General features: G+C 45.4%; 1 protein-coding gene across 1 annotated transcript in view; it reads right to left on the bottom strand.

The window, feature by feature from the left end:
* Nucleotides 1–11,771, bottom strand: part of LOC146685779 (uncharacterized) — a 55,109-nt gene extending 43,338 nt beyond the window's left edge. Inside the window, exon 1 of the mRNA XM_085441687.1 lies at nucleotides 11,376–11,771. Within this exon, the coding sequence (XP_085297813.1) occupies nucleotides 11,376–11,731 (356 nt within the window). The 5' untranslated portion in view covers nucleotides 11,732–11,771. The remainder of the gene's footprint in view (nucleotides 1–11,375) is intronic.
* Nucleotides 11,772–12,308: the final 537 nt, after the last annotated feature.

The following is a 12,308-nucleotide window of genomic DNA, read 5'->3' as shown; positions in this document are numbered from 1 at the left end:
TAATAAAGTTGTGGAGTTGTAAAGTATTTTGTCTTGTGTCAATTACATCATCAGTTATATTGTTATTGCAAATTTTCAAATGTATATCGTGAAAACTATTTTGGTCATATCGCCCTGCTCTGTTTGGGTACAGGACTGCATATTTATTTATGAGTGATAATTTAGAGCTTTATGAACTTTTTCCCCACTTTAAGATTTGCTTCAGTCAAATTAAATCGGGGGTAATAAAATGCAGTATAAGAAAAACATGCAAATGCTGGAGTCTGAATTATGGTACAATAATTGAAAAGGGCTGAAAATTCAACCATGTAGACGCTTTTCAGCTGAAGAGACGGTTCAAGCTTCACTCATCTGTGACCTCTGACCTTACTAGAAAGAAAAAAAAAAAGTCCCTGATTTAACCTCTGACAGTATCGACTGATCACCTGTGAGCTCTTGATTCTTCCTCCTTTAGAGGAAATATTTTCTCATCCAAAGTGAGAATTTTAATATTCAAAGCAGATGGAAATCCCCTCTCAGCAAATATGTGATTTATTATCACTATCGATAAAACCTGAAGAGACATGACTGCAGTACATGTGATGGGAACACATCCAAAAGCCTTTCACATGATTCACTCACAACCAGCAAACTCTTCAGAAGTCTGACAGATTCGTTTCCAGGGAACCACCAACGATCATCTGCACACTGATCGAGTGCTCGCTGCGGCCTTCAGCACAGCTGCTACCACGACCGCTGTACTGCACTGACCCAATGCTGTTGTCGTCCTTGGATGAAGGACGACAACAGCATGAAACTATTTCTAACATCACTGAAGAAAAAAGATGAGAAACTAATCAGACTTCACCCCAAAATGATTCTTTGAGGTGAGTAACCCTGCGTCCGCAGCAGCGGTTTTAGTTTCTGTGTTCGCTGGGGGTGTGGCCTAACACTACCTGCTGATACAGCAATTTTGTCAAACTTAAAACTCAGAACCGAGATGTACCGACTAATCCACAAATCACGCTCTCACCTCTCTCGGGTACACCTGAGGGTTTACACATCGTAAAATCTGAGGTTCAGATGGTTTTACTACAAGTCAGAATTATAGTCTGACGTTTCTAATCTGGATTACCTTCCTCTAGAAAAAAAAAAACACACACACACACACACACACACACACACACTACAGCCTTTAAGCTTAATCGATACCTCTGCAGGGAATCTATGGACCTACGATTTTCTCTCTTTCAGTCAGTCTGAAAAATAACAGCAAAAGGAGGAGCAGGAAGCGACAGTGAACAGACTGTGCCATGTGTAGAGAGAAAAACTAAATCCAAACTAGAAATGCAGCAAATCAACAAGAATAAGGAAACACTGACCTCAAACTTCTGATTTTCCAACTTTAAAACAAAAGATTTGGCTTTATTTTCTTACATCACAGGTTATCTTGGCTGTTAATGTCAAATCTGCTGATGTACATCAATGAAATAACAGTAAAACACTCAGCCGAGTATTTCTGGAGCCAACGAGCAAACAAAGCAGCATTTAAATGTAACACCCGTCCCACGTTCTATTGAGAGGGGCCCTGGGTTCCTGTTGTTACTTTCCTATTGATACTCCCTTTTTAATGCTTATGGTATTAAATATGCAATAAAACTACACTATATGGAAATAATATTAAATAATATTAATGAACAAATTGAAATAATGAGCTACTTATATAGCCAGGGCTATACCCTCCCCCTTCTGAATGTCTGAATGTCCCCATCAGACCTATTTTCATTAGGCCAGTTAAAATCTCACTAAAGAGTACTGGCTAGGGCATTAACATTTAGGAGTCAGGGTCGCAGCAAATCTGAATTACCATACCTCGGTAACTAATAGTCACAGGTCTGTCAGTGGGCCTTCCAAGTTCATCATAACTGAGGCGCAAAACAGGTCTCACTCTCCTTTTTGTTTGGAGGTCATAGGTTGAGTCAGCACCCCCAACTGAGATACTAGGTGTAGGAACATCTCTGTCCTCCAGCTCTTCAGCCTCCACCAAGTCTTGGTGTTGCTGTGAACTTTCCTCCGTCTGATCTACTACTACTGAGAGTTCTTCCCCCTGTTCCTCCACCTCGGACAATTCATGAACACTGGAATGATCACTTTCCATATGGTCAGGAAGGCTCACAACCTCCTCACGTCGAGGTTCAACACTGTCGCGAAAGGCTAAAGGAGGTTCATAGTAGACACACTGTTCTTCAGACTCTGAGGACCAATCATCTTCACTCAGATGCTCCAAATTTTGTGTCTGACTTTCATCTTCACACCTTACTTGCTGTGCCCTGGTCCTTGGTCTCTTTGGTCGCGCTGTCTTTTCTGATGGAGCAGACATCCTGACCATGTAACCAATGGGCAGCAGGTGATCCCTATGCACGGTCCTCACAATACCAGTTCCTCTCTCTGGTTTTACACGATACACAGGGAGATTGGGTAACTTGGCAATCACTATGTAAGGTAGTGAGTTCCATCTGTCTTGTAGTTTGTGCTTTCCTGTGAGGCCCAGATTCCGAACCAGCACCCGATCACCTTCCTCAAGTGTCTGATTCCGAACTCTCGCATCATACAGTCTCTTGTTTCGTTCATTGTTCCTGGAAGCTGCATCAGCGGCTAGCTGGTAAGCTTTTTGAAGTTCTTTTCTCATGTTAGCCACATACTGGTGGTGCTTTAAGTCATTTTCTTCATCTGACCCCACACCAAAACACAGGTCAATGGGTAGTCGCGCCTCTCTTCCAAACATGAGGAAGTAGGGCGAGTATCCTGTGGCATCATTTCTAGTGGTGTTGTAAGCATGTACTAGCTGGCTTATATGCTGGCTCCACTTAGGCTTTTTAGCTGGATCCAGGGTGCCCAACATTGCCAGCAAAGTACGGTTGAAACGCTCAGGCTGCGGGTCACCCTGAGGGTGGTAGGGTGACGTTCGGGACTTACGAATGCCCAGCAGGGTCAATAGCTCCTTAATGAGCTTGCTCTCAAAATCTCTACCCTGGTCTGAGTGAATGCGAGCCGGCAATCCATAATGCACAAAGAACTTTTCAAAAAGGACTTTGGCGACAGTCAGTGCTCTCTGATCTTTTGTGGGAAATGCTTGAGCATACCTGGTGTAATGATCAGTGACAACCAGCACATTAGCCATGCCTTTAGAGTCTGGCTCAATAGAAAGAAAGTCTATGCAGACCAGGTCTAGAGGGCCATTACTGGTAATGTGCTGTAAAGGGGCAGCTTTCTGTGGGATGGACTTCCTAGCTACACACCTTCCACAGTTCTGTATGTATGTTGCAACTTCAGATGCCACTCTGGGCCAGTAAAACCGATCTTTAATGAGCTCTGTAGTTCGTTCTGTGCCCAGGTGACCAGCATCATCATGCACTGATTTTAGTACCATTGGCCGATACTTAGCAGGCAAGACGATCTGACTCACTTCTCGACCAGAGGGTCTTGTGGTGACTCTGTACAGAAGGCCACGCTTAACCTTTAACTTGGATCTTTCTCGTATCAGCAACACAACATCTGGGTTTGCATGCGTGGAAGCTGAAACACTTTGGTTTCTCTCAACCTGAGGTTTCACCACACCTATAACTGGATCAGAGTCTTGGGCTTCTGACAGTTCTTTCAGGCTTAGCTGTTCCAGCGGGCCCACTTCTATCTGAGTGAAGTTTGCATATAAAGCTGGAATGGCGTCTGGCGAAACACCCAGCTGGTCAACAAATCTGGTGGTGTGTTCTTGAAAACCATCTGTAGTGATCCGACGACACAAAGCTTTTACCCCAGAAGGTGGGATATCCACCCATCCATCTGTTGTGTCTTGCGGACTCCTGGACAGTGAGTCGGCATCCACATTTTCACGGCCGAGCTTATATTGAATGCTAAAATCATAGGTGGAGAGTGCTGCTAGCCACCGATGACCTGTCGCGTTCAACCTGGCAGTGGTCAGGACGTAGGTGAGTGGGTTATTATCAGTTCTCAACGTGAACTTAGCCCCATAAAGGTAGTCATGGAACTTTTCCACTACTGCCCATTTCAGAGCCAAAAACTCCAGTTGGTGAACTGGGTAGTTCCGTTCTGCATGACTCAACTTGCGGCTGGCAAACGCTACCGGGCGGAGTCCTTCTGGGCACTCTTGGTTCAGGACTGCTCCTAGCCCATCCAAACTTGCATCAACATGTAGGATGTATGGTTTGGCTGGATCAGCAAATGCCAAGACTGGAGCATGTGTGAGCTTGTAAACAATGCTCTGAAAGGCGTCATCACAAGCTGGGGTCCACCGATCACCAAAAGGCTCGGCAACTCGAAAGTAGCTATTTTGCTTTCCTTTAGTGACACCCTTTTTGCTACCCTGTGCAGGAGGATATCCCTTGGTCAGTTCTGTCAAAGGGCGGACTATGGCGGAGTAGTTCTCGATGAACCGCCGGTAGTATCCACAAAATCCGAGAAAAGATCTTAGGGATTTCAGATCAGTGGGTTTCTTCCAGTGAGTCACCGCACTCACTTTCTCAGGATCAGTGGCAACTCCAGAAGCAGAGACAATGTGTCCCAAGAACTTCACCTGGGGTTGGCAAAATTGGCATTTGTCAATGGAGGTACTACAGGTGGGACCAACACTCCAGCTGGGAGGTTTGTAGATTCGCCCACCTCCACCATTAGAATACTTTTGTCTAATGGCTGCTGTTGTTCCACCTTACAAACTGCATACTGTACTGCACAAGGAGGGATAGTGATTGGCCCGGGGCCTTGCCACTTCACATGACCCACCACGCCTGTTTGTTGGCTAATGAGTGATGAGGGCAGTTCTGAGGAGAGACTATTTATCCTCAGTCAGTGAATCTCATCTTTCCCTCCTACCTCTTCACAATCTCTCAGCAGAGAATGCAGTTTCTGGGAGTTAGTGCCAATGATGACAGGAACCGGGTCTGGGCTCTTTGGATCTGGACACACCAAGGCCAAGACAGTGACTGTCTCTACAGCTTCCTTTGAGTTGGGGGGGAAACCCACCTCAACTGCCACACACCCCTTGTATGGGTAGTTGGAATCACTCAGTCCCCATATGGCGAGATCTTTTAAAGGAAGAATGGGCACATTGGGGATGAAACGGGAATACCAGCTCTCAAATATAATGGTGACTCGAGAGCCGCTGTCAAGGAGAGCTTTACATGGTTGTCCCTCTATGGTCACATCATGGACGGGCCAACCAATCCTTCTGGGAGTCCACCCTGTGAGGATGTGTGCAAGGAACTTTTCCGGATGGAACCGACCTGTGTGGGCTCAGAAGCGCCACCTGTAGCTCCTTTTCCCTCTTTGCTCCTACGAAGGGCTCCGAGTAGCCTCTGAATTACTTTGGCAGTGTTTTCAGGAGCCATGCAGTGGGTGGCAATATGGCCATTCTCCCCACACCGGTAACAGAAGTAACTTTCTGAATCTTTTGCAGCATATGGTCTGTTTACCTTGCTTCGTCTGGCTCTCCCATCTCTCTTTGTTGAGTCAGTTTGGGTTAAACCCTGTGACACTGCCATAACGGTCAGCTGGTGTTGTAACTGTTGAACTTGCTGCTTTAACTGTTGGACTTCATTCTCCGCGCCAGTCTCAGCAACTTTCTTGGTTTGTTTCAACATTAGCTCGGCATCTGAGCGCTTGCTTGTTAACTCTTTAAGCTCAGAGCGTAACTCTTTGAGCTCGGCTTTGAGCTCTTGAACCTCTGTCGATTTGGCTTTTGTCTCTTCGCCAACTTTCACTTGTCTAACTGTGGTGTTTGACTCATGCCTCACTCTTGCATGGTCTTCTTCTTCTCGAATCTCACTGAGCAGCTTCAGGAAAGCGGGTGGCTCTTCCTTTCTTTCTCTGAGTCTTAGCTGCAGTAACATTATCTCTGACTCAGTTGCACCCCGTATAAGCTGGTCAATACGTGCACGGTCGACTCGATGGCTAGGGAGACCCCCTCTCTGCACTACCTTGGTCAGAGAGCGTTCCAGTCTTCTCAGGAAGTCTGACAGCTTTTCTCCTCGCTGTTGACCCAGGCTCCTGAAGGCGAGGTACAAGTCTTCACCTGACTCCAGGGATCCAAATGCACTTTCTAGAGACTCTACATAGCTCTCCGGGCTAGCATCAGGGTTATCTCGCCGTACAGCTTGGATGATCTCCAACACCGGTCCCTTTAGGCTCTCAACTACTCTCCTTCACTTCTCTCTCTCAGAGCAGTCACACTCTTCAATCATCAGGCGAGCCTGCTCAACCCAGCTATCAAGGCTCTCTTCACCTGCTGGAGTGGGAGAGTGGCCAGAGAATATCCGCAGACGTCGAGATGCAGTATTCTCACTGGTAGGTCGCATAGTTTTCGCTAACTTGTCTCCGACTGCCCGAATGATGGATTCAGGGGAGTTTTCCTGTGGGGTTTCAGTAGACAGCAAGGCACTAACATCATCAATTGTTTTGCCTTCTTCTACCATTAGTTTCTTAAGCTTGGCTGAGAAGTCATCAACTGACCTCACAGATTCTGTGAGGAGGGAAATCTTCCAGACAGGACCTCCATTCAATGGCTGTACATGTGGTGGTATGCGGTCTGGCTGAGTAGCTTGACGGCATTCACACAGCACAAGGTTATTGCCTGTCTGGGTGTCTCTTAGTCTATCTCTCACTTTTACTCTTCCAAAAGCTTTCACTGACTGAGCTGTCTCTTCAATGTCTGATAAGTCAAAATCAGAAGGAACATCATGCAGTACAAAAGTCCGGTTTGGGTCTATACCTGCTTTACTGCACCAGCTACTAAGCTCAGGTGCAATTTGAGACTCTTTTCGAGTAGTTATCATACAAACCCTAATGCTGGTGTGCTAGGCTGTGAAAATCTGTAAACAAAATACTCCTTTAAAGAACAAACTAGAAAAGTTAAGCACGGGAGTATCCCAGCGGTGCCTCCATAATTGTGTAACACCCGTCCCACGTTCTATTGAGAGGGGCCCTGGGTTCCTGTTGTTACTTTCCTATTGATACTCCCTTTTTAATGCTTATGGTATTAAATATGCAATAAAACTACACTATATGGAAATAAATCACACACAAGCAGGTATACATTCTTGAACACATTAAACATTTGCAATTAACTATCAATATTAATGAACAAATTGAAATAATGAGCTACTTATATAGCCAGGGCTACATAAAGATGTAGTCAGCTCTCAGAGCACATCTCTCCTGTGCACGAGTCATGAGGTGGTGACTCAGTCATGTTTGATAAAGATCTTTAGTCCCAGTAAATCGATCAGATTCATGAGAAGCATCTTTATCCTCAGAAACAACAACAAACATCAGAATCATCTCAGTGACGATGACTTCAACACAGAAAAAACAAACTCGTTTCCCAGAAAGATTAGTCGTCATTACAAAACTACACAAACTGATGAATCACAAAATTTCACCTCGATCTACAAGCAGCTACGAGTGTGTGCATCGGCCTGGTTTACTTGTTAAATCCTGCACTGAGACCACAGGGCTCGCTCACACTGGTGTCAAACCTCCACGCCCTCACATCAAGCTGTGCGCTCAGTGCGAGCGGCTCCCGCTGAAGGGCGTGACACCTTCATCCAGTCTGCACGATCAGATCGCCTCAGGACGCTGCGAGCATGAAACTCCACACAGACAAATGTACAGAGAAGACTTTAGAGATAACTCAGCGACTGTTGATTCTGTTTATAGGCTCAATTCTTTCTGATTCCTGATGCTTTTCCAGGATCTAGATCTCGTCTTTTTATATCTGCAGAGATAAAAGAAGGTTTATTCCTTCAAAACTGTTCCTTTATATTTAAGGAAACATCAAACTTAAACTTTGCTTTTCTGACTCCATCAGAACTCATCTGCTTTCAGTGTGTTTGGAGTTTTTACTTCTCTGGTTTGTAGAAACGACTGAGAACAAAAAAAGAAACATTTTCTGTCTGGCAGGTTTGAAACGCCTCCGCACGTCAAATCCATTTAGTACATTTTGGTTACGCTTTGTTTCAAAAAGGAGGCGTGTCCAGTTTCACAGCCAGATACGCCGATTTGTCACATCCAGAGTGACAAGACGCCAACATCGGTGATCTTCACAGTCAGTCCATCTATTGTATGGCACAGTAAACCAACATAGAACTGAAATGAACAGATCAGTTCTCACAGACACCTGGTGGAGCTTTCTGACTGAATCAGCAGGATAACTGCAGTGATGCATCTGTCCTACTGAGGTTTTCGGCATCAATGCGACATCGAAACAGAGCAGAACAGAGCGTGTGACTCTGGTGCTTCATGTCATCATGTCACTGCTCTGCTGCTGTCACAAAAACGCCGCCATGATGAAAGGAAGTGATAAGCTGAGATGTTTACGATTCTTAAGGACTGTGTAATCTCTCTACAGACATTGTGGTGACTGCAGCAGGTACACAGCTGCAGGTTTTAGGATAGATGCATTTTTATCCTCTGATGTAAACACGACAGAAGCAGAGGAATAACTTAGATGTGCTGTGGCTGTTTTTCCTGAATAACCTCTCCTGATTTTGGATCCTCGTGGATCCTCAAACTCATCCCAAAACAGACATGAGACGAATGTATGAGGAGGAAACATGCAGGTCACTCGTGAATCATGTCTGCATGCGAGGATAAAATATAATCCCTGAATCAGTCCGAGAGGAAAGCCGGGTGAAGGATTGCCGTGACATCCACACCTGAAGCCTTCGTCTAAACGTGACCTGCACTCTTCACCTGTTACAGAAACAATGTGAAGCTGTCAGTGATAGATTGCCTTGCAGTGAGATCACCGTGCAGACCCTGGTATGTTTATGATGACAGATGAGACCTGTATCCGAGTGCTGATGAATTCCTGCTGGAATCTGTAACCAGAGCAGCACTTTGAAACTTTCATGTTGGTTGGAGGAAGCAGGAAGTCGCAGCCTGTTCAGAGTCAGAGAGAAACACGAGGAACTCGGAAAGCTTTAGTGTCGAGAGGAAAAATACCAAAGTCTGTCCCTCTTCTTCAGAATCCACCTGTGAGACAGGTGTGCAGGCTTCATTTAAAGGCAGGGGAATTACTTCATTATTATATCCGGGTCCAAGTACATTCAGCTCCCAAAGGCCAAAGTTTGAGTTAAAAATGATCCAGATTCTATCAGCTCTAATAAAACGATCAGTGTTTCTGTTCTCCAGATGTTAGACATGCATGGTAGAGGATTATGAGATTCGCAGGATGTTTGATAGTTTCCATGTAAAGATGATATAAACATTCAAAATGAACTAGAAAGAAAACCTGAGTCACAATAATGTGCAAAGTTGTTATCAGCCACAGAGCTATAAGCACATGAGAACAGGGCAGACAGAGGACGGGGTTGAACTTCATGTCAAGGGTCCCTGACAGCACGAGACAAACGCCGTCACATGACAGGAAGAAGACAATGAAAACAAACCAAACTTCAGCCAAGAACGTCTGAGAGGATCCATCATAGCACGAGGTCAGTCATTAATATGCTGCGTGGTTTGGATTATGTTTGAACCTTAGTTTCACTTTAACCTCACACGGAGCCCGAGGGCCGGATGCTGCACCATACCCAGGTCTGACGAAGAGGATGGTGCTCATCTTTATCACATCAGTGTGGTTATGGAGACTGTTGGAGACAAACTGGAGCTCAGGTCTGTTAGCACAGCTGCCATGTTATTGATCAGATAATGTGGCCACGCCCCCAAGTCTTATTCTAAGTTAAACAGGTGACTTATAAAACAAATCGCCTGAGATTATCTACAGAGACAAAAACAGGCTTCGTTAACACTTCAGCTCCTGATGGTGAACAATCAGATCCTACTGATCATCCAACCAAACACTCAGCAGCACGAACGGCCTGATTTAGTTTACATCATAACAACGATCAGGATGAAGCTTTATTCAGTTCGTCTCGTTACTCAGTGACTCAGTACTTTCTTAGACAATGTGGCGAGCACCATCTATATTTGGACTTCACAGGTAAACGTGTCACGCCCTGCACGGCAGGTTTTTAATGTTTTCTAATTACTGTCTCACAACAAACATGCTGCAGGTAACCTGACAATGTGCAACAACAACAGCTGACTCTGAGCTCCAACCATCAGCGTGCTTAAGAGAAAAGACAGAGAACAGAAATATCCGGGTTAAATAAAGAGCTGGAAAGTCATCGTAACCACTTGAGGTCGAGTGGTTTATCTTTGAAACTCTAATTTAACCAGGAGCAGTGACTCAGAGGGGATAACTGCTCGTAGAGCTACTCAAGGCGAGCAAGAACTAGACCAGCAGGGTGCCACAGATTCACTACCATCCTCTCAGACAAAGGTCCGTGTTATAATAACTCCATAAACATGCATTAGGAAACGTGGCTGCTCCGTAAATGTTAGCTAATGAAGCAAAATCAGTTTTATTCCACTGAGTGCTGGAGTACAAGGGGGTCAGTACCACCCCAGGCCCACCTTGACCTGAAGAGTTTGAGTTTGAATGAGTTATTTGAGGGCACGGGTCAGTCACTCATCACGGTCCCACACAGAGAAGACCTCGTGTGTCAAATTAACCATTTAATCTGCATATTTCTACAACACAACCTCCACCTTTCTCCTGCGGTGCCTGTTTAACTCCCTCGACATTTTTCTGGTGATGCACACAAAGCCGTGCATGACTAAACTAGCTCAGCTCAGAGCTGCTGCGTTCTGATTTCAAAAAAGCGCCAGAGGCGGTAAACAGCCACTCTGAGACGCTCACTTCAGCAGCTCCCTCGCTTCCTCAAACACAGAGCTGTAACTACCAACAGCGAGGTCCTGGGACAGTGAGGGGCCAAAGCCAGGCACGGGGGGTCTTATTTAGATTTTAGATCGATATACAGAAGATCAATATATTCAAGCATTACTTACAGTACAGGCTGCTTACCAACAGGCTGCCCTGATGCCTTGGATCACAATTAAATCTTCAAATAGATTAAATTAGTCTAAATGTGAGCAAATCTAAAAACATTAAAGAGACAGATGCCAGATAACAGACATACTTTGGCCTAATCTCCACTACGTTTGACCCAAATGTGTCCAAAGATGCAGATGTGGGACAGAGACATGTCTGTTATTTTGGAAAGCACAAACATGATCATAATATAAACACGTGAATCTGTGAAATAACGAAAAACAAAAACAAACATGGATGTGGGACAGTGCAAATCTAACCCGGGTAAGGAGCTCCCGTGTGTGCCACATGTGGGCTAAACAGAACACTGTCTGGCACTGTGACCTGCATCAGCGCGCGTTCAAAGCTGCATCACTGCGGACTGTGTGACCTCCGCTTACAGCTGAAGTCTGAACGCTCAGAATAACTTCAGTGAAAGTTCCTGTCTTACTTGTAGCTGCTGAAGCTCTCCAGCTCATCGGTGTCAGGGAAGAACACCTCTCCTCCTCCTCCTCCTCCTCCTCGGTCTTTGTCTTTGGATTTCTTCCGTTTCAGCTTGAACGGCAGCAGCCGCCGTTTCTTCTTTTCTTTCTGGGAATTGAGTGAAGAGTCCCCGGGTAGAGTCGGGTTGTCTCCCGGGCTGAGAGAGCCGGGGCTCCAGGGTAGCCCCCCCGGGATGTCCGCGGGGTTGGTCCCTGCACCCACTACATCTTTGAGGGACCCCGACCTCTTCAGCTCCTTCTTCTCCTTCTCCGGTGATTTGAGGCTGAATAGTTTCCGGACTTTGAGCGTGCTGGACTTACTCATGGTGTCCGCTGTGTGAGCAGGAGCACAGCTGCTCGCTGCAGGAGCACTCAGGCACTGACTCTCCGGGCGAACCTGCAGAGCGGGTTACCGCGAGCGCACGGACGTGCCCACACCGGGTGCGCGCAATCAGGTAGAAGAAAGGTGAACCAATAAGAGATCCCCAAAAAGAAAACACAAGACTGCACCTCAGACTTTAACAGTTCAAATAAAATCATATTTTATTGTTATTCTCTCTCTGTGCGCCTATCATAGACTGTATATAAAAGATGGAAGTAGGCACCATCACCAACTGTAATTTTTATCTGTTTGAAACTTTACAATAAAGTTGAACTTTAAACAGATGACTTTAAAAAAATAAACAAACATGTGTCATAAAGGTAGAAATTATCTACAGAGACCAAATCAGGTTTTTCTTTTTTAAATCAGACTGAACGTGTTTCTTTCTGCTGTGAAGTTTAAACTGTGGGACTGACTCACTGCTGGAGCCTCCGGTGGATGCTACAGGAAGTGCAACTTTTAATGCTAATTAAAAAATATGAAAGTTTGTTGTTCCAATCAGCTTCCACCTTGGCAGGCC

Source organism: Copadichromis virginalis, linkage group LG19 (assembly GCF_057382275.1).
Source record: "Copadichromis virginalis isolate Kocher_CV1m ecotype Utaka linkage group LG19, C_Virginalis_male_GT1.1, whole genome shotgun sequence".
In the NCBI taxonomy this organism is placed as follows: domain Eukaryota; kingdom Metazoa; phylum Chordata; class Actinopteri; order Cichliformes; family Cichlidae; genus Copadichromis; species Copadichromis virginalis.
This window is presented reverse-complemented; position numbering and strand designations above follow the sequence as displayed.